The sequence below is a fragment of the Xenopus laevis genome, chromosome 7L, assembly GCF_017654675.1.
Source record: "Xenopus laevis strain J_2021 chromosome 7L, Xenopus_laevis_v10.1, whole genome shotgun sequence".
NCBI lineage: Eukaryota > Metazoa > Chordata > Amphibia > Anura > Pipidae > Xenopus > Xenopus laevis.
The window spans coordinates 14,925,448-14,945,022 of NC_054383.1; the positions used below are offsets into that span (position 1 = coordinate 14,925,448).

The 19,575-nt window shown below is 40.2% G+C and overlaps 1 protein-coding gene across 2 annotated transcripts in view; it reads right to left on the minus strand.

Moving 5' to 3' along the window:
- Positions 1-17,214, minus strand: part of XB990656.L (provisional ortholog of ADAM metallopeptidase domain 9 L homeolog) — a 43,061-nt gene extending 25,847 nt beyond the window's left edge. The window contains exons 1-2 of one of the 2 annotated variants that reach the window (XM_018225139.2): positions 17,008-17,212; positions 3,434-3,525 (exon numbers count right to left, since the gene is read on the minus strand). In XM_018225139.2, the coding sequence (XP_018080628.1) occupies positions 3,434-3,525; positions 17,008-17,053 (138 nt within the window). In that variant the 5' untranslated portion in view covers positions 17,054-17,212. Of the gene's footprint in view, positions 1-3,433; positions 3,526-17,007 lie in introns of both variants that reach the window. The other variant, XM_018225141.2, reaches the window with a different exon arrangement.
- Positions 17,215-19,575: the final 2,361 nt, after the last annotated feature.

Sequence of the window (19,575 nt, forward strand, 5' to 3'; positions counted from 1 at the left end):
GTGATCTCATCTCTGCCATTTGTTGCCCTTTCAATGTATTTACATTATTTTTAGGACCACATTGTACTCTGTATATGCCTGAAACTGTGTTAAGGGGTGGAAAATTCCGTTCTTAAGGGAACAGTAACATCAAAAAATTAAAGTGTTTTAATAGAAATGCAAAATAATGTACTGGTGCCCTGCACTGGCAAAACTGATGTATTTGCTCCAGATTAACAACTATATTTTATATAAACAAGTTGCAGTGTAGCCATAGGGGTAGCCATTCAAGCACAGGATATACAGTAGATAACAGATAAGCTCTAAAGAATCCCATTGTAAACTACAGAGCTTATCTGTTATCTGCTATGTATACTGTGCCTTTTCTCGTTTTTCAGCTTTGAATGGTTGCCCCCATGGCTACACAGCAGCTTGTTTATATAAACTATAGTAGTACTTGTCTGTTACCTACTGTGTATCCTGTGCTTGAATGGCTGCTCCCATGGCTATACACCAGCTTGTTTATATAAACTATAGTAGTACTTATCTGTTATCTATTGCGTATCCTGTGCTTGAATGGCTGCCCCCATGGCTACACAGCAGCTTGTTTATATAAACTATAGTAGTACTTATCTGTTATCTACTGTGTATCCTGTGCTTGAATGGCTGCCCCATGGCTACACAGCAGCTTGTTTATATAAACTATAGTAGTACTTGTCTGTTACCTACTGTGTATCCTGTGCTTGAATGGCTGCCCCCATGGCTACACACCAGCTTATTTATATAAACTATAGTAGTACTTATCTGTTATGTACTGTGTATCCTGTGCTTGAATGGCTGCCCCCATGGCTACATAGCAGCTTATTTATATAAACTATAGTAGTACTTATCTGTTATCTACTGTGTATCCTGTGCTTGAATGGCTGCCCCCATGGCTACACAGCAGCTTGTTTATATAAACTATAGTAGAGTTTCTGAAGCAAACACACTTTCATTTTTTGGTGTTACTGTAAACCTCAGGCCTGGTCTCTACACTCATATGATGCTGCTAGTAACATTACTTAACAAGCTGGGTTGTGTTCTTCCCTAGACAGTGCTGTCCAACTTATTACATGTACTACACTGATTATTTCTCATACAACATGTTCAATGGTCAGATTATATTAAAATGGAGAGGTCATACAGTTAAGTCTATGGAGCCCTTAATCAGACTGGGGGTCATAAAAATCCTTGGGAAGGTCCACCTGTCCACTTTGTCGCTAGTTGAACAGCCCTGCTCTAGAGCAATCATATTCCCCATGCATTAACAGTAGCATTAGTCTCACCGGTGCAAGGACACAGAATAGGCTGAGATGAAGAACATGTGCAGCATTCATTTGTATTTAATTAAATTCGTTTTTTCCTATAGCTGATCCAGGCTACATTGCAATATGTAACAGTGGTCGATTAGATTATATGTGCTTAATGGTTTTGCAGAAAATCCAAAAAGAAAGTACTGCATGCAGGCCCGGACTGGCAATCTGTGGGTTCTGGCAAATGCCAGAGGGGCTGCTATAAGGTCCCATTGAAAGTCAGTATTTAGTGGGCTGGTGGGGGCTGTTTGGGCCTCTGTGTGGGCTGATTGGGCCTCTGTGTGCCTTAAATGCCAGGGCCTATTTTAATTCTCAGTCCGGACCTGACTGCATGCACCTGGCATAGTGAGTCCTTTCCCCTTGTGACCTAAATGATTTCACTTGATAAAGTAGGAGCAAATGCAGTCTCACAGGTTTGGCAGCTCTGCAAGGTGTTGGCTGTGCTAACCTTAGAAATTGTGCCATTAATGCATTCTAACAAATAGTAATAACTACATATAGGGAATAATTAACGCCTATTATAAAATATAAGAATATCTTAGGTCACAGAGGAATTCTATGACCTTTGTGCAGAGATTCTAGGTTTGGCCTCATCAGGTGGAACCTTAGCAGAAGAAGTTAAGAAGGTTAAAACATGTATTAGCTGTACCCAACACTTCTGAAACCATAGCAGGGGGTGCTGGTAAAACAGAGTTTTCATACAGCTGTAATATTTGTAGAAGTTAAGGTGGGTTTAGACAAAAGCTGAACCAGTGGCTGGGATTGAACCCACGATATTTAAGACTTTTAGTGCCGTCAGGACTTGTCATGGGGTCGCTATAAAGAAAAGTGTCACTAGGGGTCGCTCTAGAGAATGGAGTCAGTCTGAAATGATCTATTGCCCTGATGTTCCTATTTCCTGCACTGCTCTTCTGTCATCAGGAAAGAGAATTAGGCTTAATGCTAATTATTATGATGAGGACATGGGAACATTAGCTTAAGCACCTTTATTTAGCTTTGGGGAGCCACAATGGGAAGCTAATAAGCACAGTTTCATAAAGTTCTAACATTAAAACAATGACAATATGAAAACCATTAAATCTGAAACCAAACAACAAACGTCTAAATGGTAGTACAGTCTTTCATTTTTGGGGTGCATGGCTATCTGTTAGTGACTGTACGGCTTAGGCAGAACAAACTTTAGGGGCCCTGTTACTTATATAGAGTTGGACTGTCTGACCTCCATCTGTTGATAAAGTCCATTAGTGAGATTTAGGACAGTTGCACCATAAAAGCAGTTTAAGCTTTATCTAAAACAGGTATGGGACCTTTTATCCAGAATGCTCGGGACCTGGGGGTTTCCAGATAATGGATCTTTCTGTAATTTAGATCATCCTACCTTTAGGGGCCGATTCACTAACTTCGAGTGAAGGATTCAAAGTAAAAAAACTTTGAATTTCGAAGTGTTTTTTGAGCTACTTCGACCATCGAATGGGCTACTACGACCTTCGACTACGACTACAAATCGAACGATTCGAACTAAAAATCGTTCGACCATTCGATAGTCGAAGTACTGTCTCTTTAAGAACCCCTAGTTCGCCATCTAAAAGCTACCGACCTCAATGTTAGCCTATGGGGAAGGTCCTTCCTTCGATCGTTGGATTAAAATCCTTCGAATCGTTCGATTCAAAGGATTTTATCGTTCGATCAAAGGAATAATCTTTCGATCGTTCGATCGAACTATTTGCGCTAAAATTCTTCGACTTCGATATTTGAAGTCGAAGGATTTTAATTCCCAGTCGAATATCGAGGGTTAATTAACCCTCGATATTCGACCCTTTGTGAATCGGCCCCTTAGTCTACCAAAAAAACATGTAGACATTAAATAAACCCAAGAGGCTGGTTTTGCTTCCAATAAGGATTAATTATATCTTAGTTGGGATCAAGTACAAGCTGCTGTTTTATTATTATAGAGAAAAAGGAAATCATTTTTAAAAATCTGGATTACTTTGGATAAAATGGAGTCTATGGGAGACGACCATTCTGTAATTCAGGACTTTCTGGATAATGGTTTTGCGGATAATGGATCCCATACCTGTACTGTTTCTTGGGAGCTGCCATACCTCATAGTGCTGATGTAAGTGCCTTCTCTCCCGGCTCCCCACAAGCTGCGGGAATACAACCTCATATTCGTCAAACCCGGAAACAATACGCCCTGTTGGGAATAAAATAATAGTTTAGAGCCAGCAGCACCCAGCAAATCAATATATCTCCAGTTATCAGTTCTGGCAACACCCCATTCCATTCCATTGCTGGTTCATGAGCCATTTCAATGGGTGCAGCTGGAAATGTGACTTTTAATGCAGTTTATTATAACCTGAACATTATATCAGGAATTTCACTTGTGAAAATTTCTGGCATTCTTTTTGGGCATTTAAAGTTCAGCAGGAAGGTTGGTCTTTATACATTGATTTGTTCCACCTTATGATGTTCCATTGCATTGTATTTATTGTTTTGCGTGGGTTAAAGGGATGTATCATGCTGGTTGCCTATAAATGTTATTCTTTTTGCCTATAAATGTTATTCTTTTTAACCACATCAATGTATCTATTAATTACGTTTTTAATCTAATAATTTTTTTAGTGTCTGTGTTTATTTACTTTACGTATGTTTATTACAGATGGGTGCCTCTGTGACACCTGGAGCTACCTGAGCAGTTAAGCTGGCCATAGACACAACGATCCGATCGTACGAATCGTGGATTCGTACGATTTTTGGACCGTGTGTGGAGAGTCCCCACATTTTTCGTCCGGTGGAGATTGGTCGTTTGGTCGATCAGACAGGTTAAAAGATTTCTGTCGGCTGCTGATAATATCTCTGCGTGTATTGCCGATCATACGATTTTTAGTGGGAAACTGTCACCATCTTTGTCAGACATAACTATCGTACGATTGCTGTCAGGGGCAGAACATCGGCTGATCTGTTCTTTTGTACTTTATTTGATCGGAATGGTAAGACTTTGATCTGAATGGTTAGTGGCAGGTCAGGAGATGGGAAAGTCCAATCGTACATTGATTTGTACGATCGGATCTTTGCGTCTATGACCAGCTTTAGTCTGTATGAGTCACTTCTCACTGACAGCCCTTCCTTTAGCAAAACAATTGACTTGATCCTGAAAATGCTGAATTCCAGCAGTCATCCCCTTATGTATCTTCTTTAATGGCATAGTGTCACCTACAAGGTTAATCAGTTCTTATTCAAAAGGCAAACTGCAAGGAGACTGAGCTGGCTCATGCTGTCTGTCTTTGGTGCTATTCAGTTGCCTGTAGGGAGTTACACTACAATGTGTAGTAATTTTATATCGGGCCCAAAGCCACATTTAATTTGTTGCTCATGTGGTGCTTCTCATACTGGAGAGTCTCTGCCAGCAGCAATGAGCTGGGCTGAAAAATGCCGCTTTAAACTGGCCATAGACGCACAGATCCTACCGTACAAAATCGAGGATTCGTACGATTTCCGGATCGTGTGTGGTGAGTGACGACATCTTTCGTCCAGCGGAGATCGTCGTTTGGCTGATCGGAGAGGTTTGATTTTGACCCGACCGATCCCGCTGGAGCCCATAGCGCATCGTAATCTGAACGTTCGGCCCTATGGCCGAACGTTCAGATTACCCCCTATATAGCCATGCTCATTAATGGCATATCGGGGGAAAGATCCGCTCATTTGGCGATGTCGCCAAACGAGCGGATCTTTGCGTCTATGGCCACCTTTAGTGTTGCACAGAGCAGGTGGTTTGGGGCAACTTATTCCAGTCAGGGGTAGGCCAAACTGATAACAAGACCCTGCCCTGCTTGTGACATCCCTACATTCACAGCCTTTTATTTGATACTGGAGAGCATGTCCCTCTTTGAAGTCTTTAGGGAGTACAGGTCGGATGGGTTCTTAAGTCCCTTGTCGACCTCGGGCTGGGTTGGGCCTACTGTGAGAAAGGAAGGAAGTGGTTTGGGAATTTCCCGACCTGATAAAATAAAAAAAAGCTTGACCAAACTCCCATGCCTGATTTTGCCTTATTTAATAATAAATTAACTTGGTTTAATCGGATTGGTAAAAAACGAAAAGAATCGAGCAATCCAGAAAATTTGTTTCGTACGATATTATCTGTGGATCTATGGCCACTTTACAGGACCTCGACAGATCTGTGATGGGAGATTTTTGGATTCTGCCCTTTTTGCAGCATTGGTATATAATAAATCTCGAAAAATTTTAGTTTGTATCCAATAAAAGGAGGCCCGGATTTGTGGAGAGGCCAACAAGGCCCTGGGCCTAGGGCAGCAGGATTTTAGGGGCGGCATGCTGCCCAACCACATCCACATTGGTTCAGAAACACTGGGAAATATGATCATTTTTTAAATTTCCTGTGCGCCAATCCCCATTGCTCCAGTCCTTTCCTGATGATGAAAATTTGAGCGAATAAAAGACGACGAACGACAGCAGGCCTAGGGGCACCTGCTATGTAAATTCGGTCCTAACTAAAAGTGGAAAGTTGTTGCCCCAAAAAGCTCGATCAGAAAAAAGAGTTTTAGTAAATAAGCCCCTGAATGTGCTCTTGGCCACTTTTATTGCCATAACCATGGCTAAAACAGACTGAATAGTTAAAGAGGGTATGAAAGTCTATTTTATACAAAATCTTCATTTACTGTATGGTTGCCTGGGGAGGGCTTTCTCTAGTTAAATAATGAAATTAGGGTTGCCATCTGGCCTGGCCGGTAAAAATGATGGTTGATCCCAATGTTATTAATATGGAAAAAAGATATATAGGTAGGCCGGTATTTTTTTCCAGAAAAGGTGGCAACCCTAAGTGGAATAGAACAGACCTCGATACAACTGAGGTGCAACAATTTAGGAATACTCTTTAAGAACTCAAATTTGACTATTTGCCACCTAAAGCCTGCAAAGTTCATGTATAAGTCAATGGGAGACATCCAGGGAGCAATTTGGACATTTTAGTAATCTCCTGACATTCAATTTTTGTTTCGGGGGAAAAAACTAGAATTGAGTTTATCTGGTTATCTGGTTGCTAGGGACTGATTTACACTAGCAAGAGAGTAGGAATGAGAGTAGGAATGGGCTTGAATAGAAAGATACATAATACAATAATAATAATAAGTAATAATTAGATGAAAATAAATAAACATAATAACATTCAAATTGTAGCAATAGGTTTTTGCTGACAGAGTCAGGCAGAAGAAGGCAAAAATAAAAAAAAAATCAATATGAAATAAAGAACAAAGGTGAACTGTGTGTTTAATGTACTGTGGTGAGTACTGGTCTGATGAGTTGTGCAGATATAACATTGTGTAATGTTCAGCTGTATAAGGAAGAACTACAAACTCTCTGTGTAACTTCAAGGCTATTCCAGTGCCAACCAGTTTAATACATAGAGATTAGTCACCGATCAGGAAATCCGCAAGCAGTTCTAAATAAGTTCCATAGATACTGTATGTTATAGAAACAAGCTGCAGGGCTGGATTTAGGGAAGGGCGTCAAGTCAACTTCCACAGAAGGGGCCAGTGGCATCAAAACCACCTTTGTAAATATGGAAAATAATGTCACCTCGTTGTATAATATTAGGATGTCATAATATATAATATATTGTATGTATAATATAAGGACGTCACCTCATAACAAGTTCCATTACCATCCTGCTTCTATGTAGTCATGGCACAAATAATATCTAATATCTATATATTTCACAAACTGTGTGTTTAGTTCTTTATTCTTATGACCTCACTGAGCACCGATTATAACTGATGACATCATCAAAGCTTTGTTTATAAGGAGATATTTGAGAGTTGATGCCTGGCTCTTGTGTATTGTATGCAGCTCATTGCAGTGAATATTTAGCCTACAGTTGTTCTAGAAAAGTACAACTCCCAGCATTCCCAGGTTCAGGTTTCTGGAGGGGTGTAGAATAGACTATGTATTTTTATTCAGTTTTAATTTTAAGGGCCCAGCCTTCCTGCCTTCTTCTTGGTCCCTCTTCTATAACCCAGGCTCTAGCCAGTGACAGACAGGCACTACCAGGATCTGTTTGGCACCACGAACAGTAAGCAGACAGATCGGGGCTCATTTATTAACACTGGCCAAGTATGCAGTAACCTGGGCAGGAACCCATGGCAACCAATCAGATGATTGCTTTCACTGCTCAACCTGCAGCTGGCTGAACAAAGCTAATCACTGATTGGCTGCTATGGTGTGAATTTGCCCAGTGTTTATAAATGAACCCCATTGATGCTAATCAATAAGTAGCCATTAGGGATGAGCGAAGCCATTTTTCGCCAGCCATGGATTTTCACCACAATTCAACATTTTTCCATCTGTAAATTTTTCCACAGGACTGCGGAAAATTTTGCAGCGACATAGAAGTCGCCATAAGAAAAACACCCGTTGACTTAAATGCATTTGGACAAAAAAGTCACCGCTACAAAAAAACGTTGCAGCAAGTAAAATGACACATTGACTTAAATGCATTTGGAGCAAGCGATTTTGATGACTATGGACTCTGCGATTTTTTCGCCGCCGAAAAGGAACAGATTAGCTCATCACTAGTAGCCATGTTTCAGTGTAGGATCAGGCCCGGATTTGTGGCGAGGCCACAAAGGCCCGGGCCGGCAAAATTTTAGGAGTGGCATGCCGCCCAGCCGCATCCTCAAGTGTATGGGGAACACAGCGTTCCCCATCGATATGACACGCACTTGCTCGGGGAGGGGGAATGGTGCACGCCGATATCGGGCGCTAGGACCCAGAGGCTTTGTGGCGCCGGGGAGAGAAATCTGGTGTTGTGTAGGATGCTGCATTGTCACAGTTTTGTACAGAAAATATTGGAGACCTGAGACGTCATTTACTATGAGCCCAGATGCAAAATACTAAGTGGGGCAATAGTGCACCTGCTGTTGCATCCAGGGTCTGACTGCGTTCTGCACCTCGGGGTGGATTCGAATCCTGCACAAGGTACAGAACACCGTGTCCTTACTGCTTGCCATAGTCAGCCAACCTTTTGGTTAGACACATTTAAAGAATTTAAAAAAAAAAACATTTCCACCAGCCCAGCATTTTCAATTTGAAGGAGAACTAAACCCTAAAAATGAATATGGATAAAAACATACCATATTTTATATAGTGAACTAAGTTTCAGCTTGTCAATAGCAGCAATGATCCAGGACTTCAAACTTGTCACAGGGGGTCACCATCTTGGAAAGTGTCTGTGACACTCACATGCTCAGTGGACTCTGATTGGCTGTTGAGAAGCTAAGCTTAGGGCTCGTCACTAATTATCCAGCAGAAAATGAGGTTGGCACCCAGCTGGCTCAATCAAACCTCTACTTCTCTACACTGTGTGCATTCTGTAACACTTCAGTGACATGGTTGTTGGGGCATTTCCATATCTATTTATTTCAAAACAAATATAGGCGTGACATAAGAAATAGCACTAATACGGTACAATGGTATGTCACATAGGTGTGGATGAACTGCACACACCTTTCCTGCAACTAACATTACAAACCTCAACACATAAAACTCACATGACATTTGCTGGTTGACGTAACAATTCCATAAGCAACATCTGGTGCCTGAGAGGCATGAACAGTGATGCATGCTGGGTCACTAGAAATTCCATTCTCTTTGTAATTAGAGTACAATGCCTTATAGGAGAACTAAAACCTAAATAAAGAAGTAGCTAGAAATGGTGCACATTACGTTTTGGGCTTCTGTACCAGCCCAAGGCAACCACAGCCCTTTAGCAGTAAAGATCTGTGTCTCCAAAGATGCCCCAGTAGCTCCCCATCTTCTTTTCCCTTTCTGCTGATTCACTGCACATGCTCTGTGCTGCTGTCACTTACTGAGCTTAGGGACTCACTCACAATATACAGTACACATAGAAAAGAAATGTCACAATATAAGGCTGATTAGTAATTAATACAGATAATTACTACATGGCAACACAGAAACCAGTGCAATTAGCATCAGAATTTAATAATCAGCCCTGTAGCATCAGCTTATATTACAGGGAAGCTCATTTTCTGCTGGATAATTAGTGACGAGCCCTAAGCTTAGCTTCTCAACAGCCAATCAGAGCCCACTGAGCATGTGAGTGTCACAGACACTTTCCAAGATGGTGACCCCCTGTGACAAGTTTGAAGTCCTGGACAAGTTTGAAGTCCTGGATCATTGCTGCTATTGACAAGCTGAAACTTTAGGCTGGTGCAATACGTTCACTATATAAAATATGGCATTTTTAGCCATATTCATTTTTACGGTTAAGTTCCCCTTTAATGTTTACATGATTTTCTAGTAGAGGTATGAAGATCCAAATTATGGAAAGATCCCTTATCTGAAAAACCCCAGATCCCGAGCATTCTGGATAACAAGTCCCATATCTGTAATAGAAGCGGCTGCTGCACGACTGATGAAGCACAATGCTCTGATTTCTACATGAATTTAAACAAACAGCCTTGTAATCTGACTTTTATATTGTATATATTGTGAATGGGACGCTAAGCCCAGGTAAGTGACAGCAGCCCAGAGAATCAGCAGAAAAGAAGATGAGGAGCTACTGGGGCATCTTTGGAGACACAGATATTCCCTACTAATTGGCTGTGGTTGCCTTGGGCTGGTACAAAAGCCCAAATCTCTAAGGCTGGAGATTTAGTGCACAGAAAATATTTCTCCTGTAAATACAGGTGCCTTTGTATTCGTTTGCCGTACCCACAGTAATTATACTTCTATAAATAGATATTATAATTTCACTTTTGCACCTTCAGCTGATCCTGAATATTACAGGCACTATACAAACAGCCCTGTAATGACAAGACAGAAGTGAGATCCCGGCATTTTTATAGGGATTTACAGCTCTCATAATAGGCTCCCTCATTGTCATGCAACTACGGCTGATCAGAAGACAAATCTCTAATACGATGGCTCCAAGGAACGTTCTTTGTGCATTTTTGTATCTTGGAGTTTTGTGGATTATGACTATAGTAACAATGCTAAGCAACGGGAAGTAACAGGATCAAATCAGAAGATATAGATTGGTTGTTATCGTTTAAAGGAGTTAATCCCCTTAAACATTAACTTTTAGTATTACGTAGGCAGGGATCCCCAACCTTTAGAACCCGTGAGCAACATTCAGAAGTAAAAGGAGTTGGGGAGCAACACCAGCATAAAAAATGTTCTTGGGGTGCCAAATAAATGCTGTGATTGGTCATTTAGTAGCCCCTATGTGGATTGTCAACCTACATTGAGGCTCTGTTTTGCAGTACAACTGGTTTTTATACAACTAAAACTTGCCTCCAAGGCTGAAATTCAAAAATAAGCACCTGCTTTGATGCCACTGGGAGCAACATCCAAGGGGTTGGAGAGCAACATGTTGCTCGCGAGCTACTGGTTGGGGATCACTGACGTAGAGAGTGATATTCTTCGATTTTCATACAGCTCTCCGGTTTGCAATTTTAGCACATCTGGTTGCTAGGGACATTACCGATACAGAAGAATGACCAAAGATCATGATAATAACTATTGCGCCCTGCCTACACTTGGGAGTCGGGACAATGTGACAGCATCCAATAGGAGTGAGCCTTCCCAAAAATACTGCAGTGACATCCCACCCGTCTAATCTGCAGAGAAGTTTACATTGCATGGCACCCAGTTGTTGAACATGACTTATGCTTGGCTATCTCTAAGCAATGGTAAGCGGGTGCTGAGGGTGAAAGGAAGAGAAGCACCGATACAGTCCTTTTCTCTAGAGCAAGGGTGTCCAACCTTTTGGCATCCCTGGGCTACATTGGAAAAAGAAAAATTGTCTGGGGCCACACATAAAATAAACAAACACTTTTGATTTGTAAAAGTAAAGAAAATACACAGAAAAGAACTACAATACCAGTCTGATAACCAGATGGAGCTATACACTGGAATATGGGACACCTGGATATTAAATAGACTTATTATTATATTATTATGACGTTTCCTCGGGAACTAAGCATTTCAAGATGGGCCACATTCATATTTATCCTGGGCCGCATGCGGCCCGCGGGCCGCAGTGTTTATATTTTTTATATTTGGAACGGTCTATTTCCTTTGACGGACGAATGGCTAGTGTCAGAGGGTCTATATCTATTATCTGAAACCCCCCATACTCTCTGCCACAACAACACCAATGGCCCAAGACAGGATGGACTATAAGGGCAAATGGTCAACTGTGGAAAGTGGTCACTCATATAATTGATACTAGGCCATTGTAATAAATGACATTTCAGCATGTCTCTTATGCCCTTTTGCAGAAGTGTTGCTCAAATAGCTGATTCAAATTCAGCATCCTGTCTAAAATTAGTAGACATTAGGTCAGGCATTTGGGACCAGAAAACTCTTATGTTGCAAAACTGCACATCTTACAGCAATGTATAAATGTATATGCCAGTAAGTCTCCTCGCCAGAACATGTATGGTATTTCCGTGTACCCCTTGTCACAATGACTGTAAATGCCTTATAAAAGCTATATAACGCTTGGACCAAGAGGTGGGTCTTTGGTAAGTCCTTGGGTGACATTCCGTGTGTTACTCCAAAAGCTCACCCAGACAAAACTGATATGTTATGTTGTACTGAATATATTGCCTGACTATTACTAAAGGTTTTCCTTTACTGAGTTTTGTCTTACACAAGGTCAAAATGGTATTACTAAAAATATCATCATATGGTGACCCGCCGATTGTGCACCAGTTTTTTCCAGTCGTTTATTCAGGCAAGTTGAGGACTCCGGTCGCTACAGTCTCTACAGACTCTATTCCCGGACGGTTGTTCCCGTGGAGCTTTACTCCCGGACGGATGATGCACTCGCGGAAAGGCTCCGAGGTTGTGAACATACATGTTTTCTTCCAACTTCTTCTTTTTGCCTATTGTTTTGTTAATTGTTGTGTTAGGGCTGGGACCCACTGGGCGATTTGGGGAGATTTAGTCGCCTGGCGACTAATCGCCGCGACTTTCCGCGACCAATCTTCCCCGAATGCCTCCCCTCGCTCTGCGCCTGGCTAAAATGAAAAATCGCCTGCGCTAATCACACGCGGCGATTCGTTTTCCGAAGTCGCCCGAAGTTTCCTCGTGAGGCAACTTCGGGCGACTTCGGAAAACGAATCGCCGCGTGTGATTAGCGCAGGCGATTTTTCATTTTAGCCAGGCACAGAGCGAGGGGAGGCATTCGGGGAGAAAAGTCGCTGCGATTAGTCGCCAGGTGACTAAATCTCCCCAAATCGCCCAGTGTGTCCCAGCCCTTAATCAGCTGAAATTATCTGCCATTCATGATAGGAATCCGCAATTTCCTTCCTGTTTTTGTATTTTGTATGTATCTTATTCCTTATGGTGAAGTGTAGTCTAAAACATCTTGAAATAGAAATTCCACGTGTATGTTGCTTGATGAGTGCAAAAGGATACGTGAATGTTGTATGTTTGCCTAGCCAAGTGCGTGAATAACTTTAGCGTAATTGTAATCTGTGTGATAGTGTACATGAGGGAATTCGTGAATATATATCTGTTTAGGAGTTTTTCTGCGTTTCCTTTTTATGGGGCGACCTAGCAGGCCAGAAATACGGAAAACGAGTATTTCTGAAGGAAATTCTTTAGAGTGTCCCTTTGAATTGGCAGATGAAAAACGAGAGGCGACATCCATCTGCGACTTCAAACCTATTTTCTCCCTTTCCACTCAATTGTAAGCCCCTTCTAAATTACAGAGCAAAGTATAACATCATTTTTTCCTGCAGGTGACTCGAGTTTATATGTATGTTTGTCTCCCCTGTTTGTTTTTATAAACAAATGTTAATAGCTCGCTGCTAAGCTTCTTTGCATCCTTACATTGTTATATAGGTTGTAACCGGTGTGTTTCTAAAGGTCTGTTAGAGCATATTTTAAATGTAATACTTGTGTGTATGTTATAAAGATTTAAAGGACTTGACTTGATTTCACGGTTATATGAATTTGATGTGTCTGTAATGAATACATTTCCCTTATTGTTTTTGGTTGAATGTTGTTTACATGTTTTAATAGGTACCAATTGTAATATTTCTTCTATGTGTCTGTCACTATTATACATATGAGAAAATATTGTCCTTTTGTCTTTGACTATCATGTCACTATTCTTATCTTATCCTAACATTGTCTGCTTTGTTATTATTCTCATAATAATATTAGTTCTCTTTTGTATTTCCGTTTGTCAATGGGTTACTCGTGCATAAGGTTAATACACTCCAATTGTCTTTATAGTGTTAAAAGAAATAGACGTATTGTCTCTTTAACTGTTCTCTGTTATAGTTCTTTGTCTCAAACTAACTTTTATTTTTGTCTTTACGGGTCAGATTGCTAACTCTTTCTCTAAGGGGCCCATTTACTTAGCTCGAGTGAAGGAATAGAGGAAAAAAACTTTGAATTTCAAATGTTTTTTTTGGCTACTTCGACCATCGAATGGGCTACTTCGACCTCGACTACGACTTTGAATCGAATGATTCGAACTAAAAATCGTTCGACTATTTGATAGTCAAAGTACTGTCTCTTTAAGAAAAAACTTCGACCCCCTAGTTTGCCACCTTAAAGCTACCGAGGTCAATGTTAGCCTATGGGGAAGGTCCCCATAGGCTTCCTAAGCATATTTTGGTTGAACAAAAATCGTTTGATCGATGGATTAAAATCCTTTGAATCGAAACAATTAAAAGAATTTAATCGATCGAACGATTTTTTTGTTCGATCGAACGAATAGCGCTAAATCCTTCAATTTCCCAGCTGCCCCAAGTCATGTGACTTGTGCTGTGATAAACTTCAATCACTCTTTACTGCTGTTATCACCCCTCCCTTTCCCCCCCCCCAGCAGCCATACAAAAGAACAATGGGAAGGTAACCGGATAACAGCTCCCTAACACAAGTTAACAGCTGCCTGGTAGAACAACACTCAATAGTAAAAACCCATGTCCCACTGAGACACATTCAGTTACATTGAGAAGGAAAAACAGCAGCCTGCCAGAAAGCATTTCTCTCCTAAAGTGCAGGCACAAGTCACATGACCAGGGGCAGCTTGGAAATTGACATAATGTCTAGCCCCATGTCAGATTTCAAAATTAAATATAAAAAAATCTGTTTGCTCTTTTGAGAAATGGATTTCAGTGCAGAATTCTGCTGGAGCAGCACTATTAACTGATTCATTTTGAAAAAAAAAAATTTTCTCATGACAGTATCCCTTTAACTTCTCTCACTGTTTTGTAACTTCCTCTTTTGTCAGCCCGCTGGCTCAGGATCTTTTAACCACAGCTAATATTTTTTAACTTTGCCGTTTCATATTCATCTGTATTTTTTCTGTATCTCCTGAATCTGGATCTTTTCACCCACATGAAGCTAAACTTGATGCAGTGTGGACCCATACCCGATTCACTCATTGGTACAGGTTAAGCTCTTTTCATTATTCTCTAGACAGGTGTGAATCTATTATTTCATATATTATGGTACTGCATTTGCAGTACAACAAGAGGGGAGTATTATATTGTGGGTTCTGTTGTTGTTACTATTTTTTCTAATTAAATAAGCTTCAGTTCATAAAAATGCAGCTTATGTGCTTGTGCCGCTGCTATAGAAACATTCTCCAGTATCATTGCTCTTGTGTATATTGCATCATGAGTCTGCAAGTGTAAGAATAGGCAGAAGTGACTTAGGGGCCGATTCACTAACTTCGAGTGAAGGATTCGAAGTTAAAAAACTTCGAATTTCGAAGGTTTTTTTGGGCTACTTCGACCATCGAATGGGCTACTTCGACCTTCGACTACGAATCGAAGGATTCGAAGTAAAAATCGTTCGACTATTCGACCATTCGATAGTCGAAGTACTGTCTCTTTAAAAAAAACTTCGACCCCCTAGTTCGCCATCTAAAAGCTACCGAAGTCAATGTTAGCCTATGGGGAAGGTCCCCATAGCCTTGGCTAACTTTTTTTGATCGAAGGATAATTCCTTCGATTGTTGGATTTAAATCATTCGAATCGTTCGATTCGAAGGATTTAATCGTTCGATCGAAGGAATTATCCTTTGATCGTTCGATCGAACTATCTGCGCTAAATCCTTCGACTTCGATATTCGAAGTTTTAGGATTTTAATTCCTAGTCGAATATCGAGGGTTAATTAACCCTCGATATTCGACCCTTAGTGAATCGGCCCCTTAGTGAATGTATTGTTGATTTCATCTGATCATTACCAAATTTGTAGAAATAAATGATGCTACTAAAATGGGTCTATGTCATTCTCATTTAGGCTAAATATATAAAGGTACAAGAAGGAACGTGTTAAATGTTTTTCCTAGTTATGATTAATCAATAATTGTTTTGTTATAAGAAGCAAACAGTACAGGTTGTATTTGACAGTTTACACAATGAAATTTTCCCCAGACACGGTATTCCCCGTTCCTTGTCTCAGACAATGGAAGTCAAACAGTTTTTCAATTCTGTTAGAAATTTGCAAATTACACTGATATTAAGTGGAGTTACTGGCAGCATTTGGTTGGATTTACTCCCAGCTGCCCTGTAAATTCTCTGCAACAATCCTATCAGGCGTTGTGGACTTTCTCCATTTGCATTTTACACAATGTACCCAATCCAGACAACCTTCACACACACACCCCCACACGGCAAATCAGTGACTTCTCATAGGGTGACAAAGAGTTGCCATGGGGGTGTCAAAGGCGGATCACTCAAACAAACACTCAAGTATAAGTAATATATTTCCACCCAGAATGCCTGAACTACATCATCACTCTCGGGTGCAACCCTCAATCACCTACAGGCCTATAGCCATTGGAAAAAAGGCTAGATTGCTGGCCGAAATGTTAGTCTCCCAGTAATAAATAAATATATTTTTTGTTTTTTGAGAATTGTGTGTGCGGACTTCATTTTGTCTTGAATATTTCTGCTGCGATATATATATATATATATATATATATATATATATATATATATATATATATACTGTATATATAGAACATGGAGGAGCACTCACCAAACAAAAACACAGCATGCCTGGGTGCAGGTAAACTGTGTACAAAATACAGAAAACATACCGCACTCAACAGGCTCAATTAGAGTAACTGATTTTAATAGAAAAACAAAAGAAAGTCCAACATTTCGATCACATCATAGTGATCTTCCTCAGGGAAGGTTTTTTTTTTTTGTTTGTTTTTTTTCCCTGAGGAAAATCACTATGATGTGATGGAAACGTTGGACTTTCTTTTGTTTTTCTATTAAAATCAGTTACTCTTAGCCTGTTGAGTGCTGTATTTTTTCACTATATATATATATATTCCATATGAACACAGAGATCAAGCAGTCGTTTCAGATATGAAAAGCTGTCATGTCTAATTATCATTGTATTACAGTGAGAAAGAGACTTTCCTGTGATTGTATCTATACCCTCGCAGCCCCTCAACCCACCTCATTCCTGCCCAACCAACCTGCCCAGCACTGTGCCACTTATTCATTTGTTTCTATCATCTCCAGTTGGTAAAGTGAAACAGGGAGACTTATGGTATGTATCAGTGAGCAGGTAGTACATACGAATCTCCCTGTGGGACACAACCAGTAATTACCCCGTCCAATAAATGCCAACATTTTCATGCCAGGTAACTCACCCCAGAAGAAGAGCCCAAGGAAGGGTAGAAGTGCCCGCTCCCACATGCCTGGAGACTGCCTCAGCTCTGCCTGCTACTGGCACAACCTGCCGCATTCTACTGCACTTACTCAACTCAATCAGGAAGAACATGATCCTAGCACTCCCCTGCACTCTCCTGCAATCTGATGGCTGCAATGAGCACAGGCTCCCGGCTCTCTTGCGCTTTCAACTCAGCTACACAGTTAAACCAGTTCCTCCAGTCATTTTGCATAAGAACAGACTATTTAGCCCTATTTACATTTAACTCCAGTGAAATAGCTGGACAGTAGGTTTGGTTTATTGACATACACAACAGAATGGTAGAAATGCCCAGAGGGAGAGATATCCAAGGAAAGAAATGTTATTGTAATCTCTTTGTATGCTTGCACCCTCAGCGTAAGGGCACATGGGGAGATCCTGGCAACTAATCGCCTCTTCTTCTGGGCGACAATCTCCCCGATTTGCCTTCCCCTAACTTCCGGCTATAATGAAAAATCGCCCAGCGGTATGGCACTCGCGGTGATTCCTTTTCCGAAGTCGCCCGAAGTTTCGGGGATCAGGGAGATTGTCACCCAGAAGAAGAGGCGATTAGTCGCCAGGAGACTAAATCTCCCCGTGTGCCCTTACCCTCAGGAATGATCAGCAGTAGAGAGATTTCTTTTCGGCTGTTGTACAGGCATGGAATCCGTTATCTGGAAACCCGGTATCCATAAAGCCGTCTCCCATAGTCTCCATTTTATACAAATAATACACATTTTTTAAAATTACTTCCTTTTTCTCTGTAATAATAAAGCAGTAGCTTGTAGTTGGCGCTATATAAATACATGTTAATAATAATAATAATATTTGATCCCAACTAAGATATAATTAATCCTTATTGGAAGCAAAACAATTCTATTGGGTTTATTTAATGATTACATGATTTTCTAGTAGAAATAAGACACGAAGATCCACATTACAGAACCCCAAGTCCAGAGCATTCTGAATAACAGGTCCCATACCCAAATTTTTTAAAATTACTTCCTTTTTCTCTGTAATAATAAAGCAGTAGCTTGTACTTGATCCCAACTAAGATATAATTAATCCTCATTGGAGGAAAAACAATCCTACTGGGTTTATTTAATGTTCAAATTATTTTTTTTATTAAGAGTAAAGTATGGAGATCCAAATTATGGAAAACATCCGTTACTTGGAAAACCGCAGCATTTTGGATAATAGGTCCCATACCTGTACAGAAAAAAATCCTTGTCCAGGGGTCACATGAACATTGTCTCTCTCTTGCTTTTAATTATTTTTTGGTTTCCATTAAAAAAAAATATTGCAATGAAACCAAAAAGCTTGTAAACCCTGTAAAATGAAAACAAATTAATGTAAAATCGCTCTTCCAATCACTTTTTGCAATTTAAATTACAGGCGTGGGATTCGTTATCAGTAAACCTGTTATTCTGACGGCTCCAAAGTACAGGAAGGCCATCCCCCATAGACAATGGTTCCTCTAATCTAAGGTGTGTGCGCACACACATTTTGAGACAAGTGCACACAACAAATTGTGGTGCGCACAAATAATTTTGTGTGAAAACCCAACATTTTGTATTAATTCTGACCACAGTAGATTTTAAAAACTGCGCACACAAGTTTAAAATGTGAGCACAGAATAATTTTTTGTGCACATAGCGGAGACGGAAGTAGAGGGAACATTGCCCAAAGACAGGCATGGGATCCGTTATCTGGAAACCCGGTATCCATAAAGCCGTCTCCCATAGTCTCCATTTTATCCAAATAATACAAACTTTTTAAAATTACTTCCTTTTTCTCTGTAATAATAAAACAGTAGCTTGTACTTGATCCCAACTCAGATATAATTAATCCTCATTGGAGGATAAACAATCCTACTGGGTTTATTTAATATTCAAATTATTTTTTTTTATTAAGAGAAAAGTATGGAGATCCAAATTATGGAAACATCCATTATCTAAAATCGCTCTTCCAATCACTTTTTGCAATTTAAATTACAGGCGTGGGATTCGTTATCAGTAAACCTGTTATTCTGAAGGCTCCAAATTACAGGAAGGCCATCCCCCATAGACAATGGTTCCTCTAATCTAAGGTGTGTGCATTTTGAGACCAGTGCACACAACAAATTGTGGTGAGCAAAAATAATTTTGTGTGAAAACCCAACATTTTGTATTAATTCTGACCTCAGCATATTTTAAAAACTGCGCACAGAAGTTTAAAATGTGAGCACAGAATCATTTTTTGCGCACATAGCGGAGAAGGAAGTAGAGAGAACATTGCCCAAAAACAGGCATGGGATCCGTTATCTGGAAACCCGGTATCCATAAAGCCATCTCCCAAAGTCTCCATTTTATCCAAATAATACAAATTTTTTAAAATTACTTCCTTTTTCTCTGTAATAATAAAGCAGTAGCTTGTAGTTGGCGCTATATAAATACATGTTAATAATAATAATAATATTTGATCCCAACTAAGATATAATTAATCCTTATTGGAAGCAAAACAATTCTATTGGATTTATTTAATGATTACA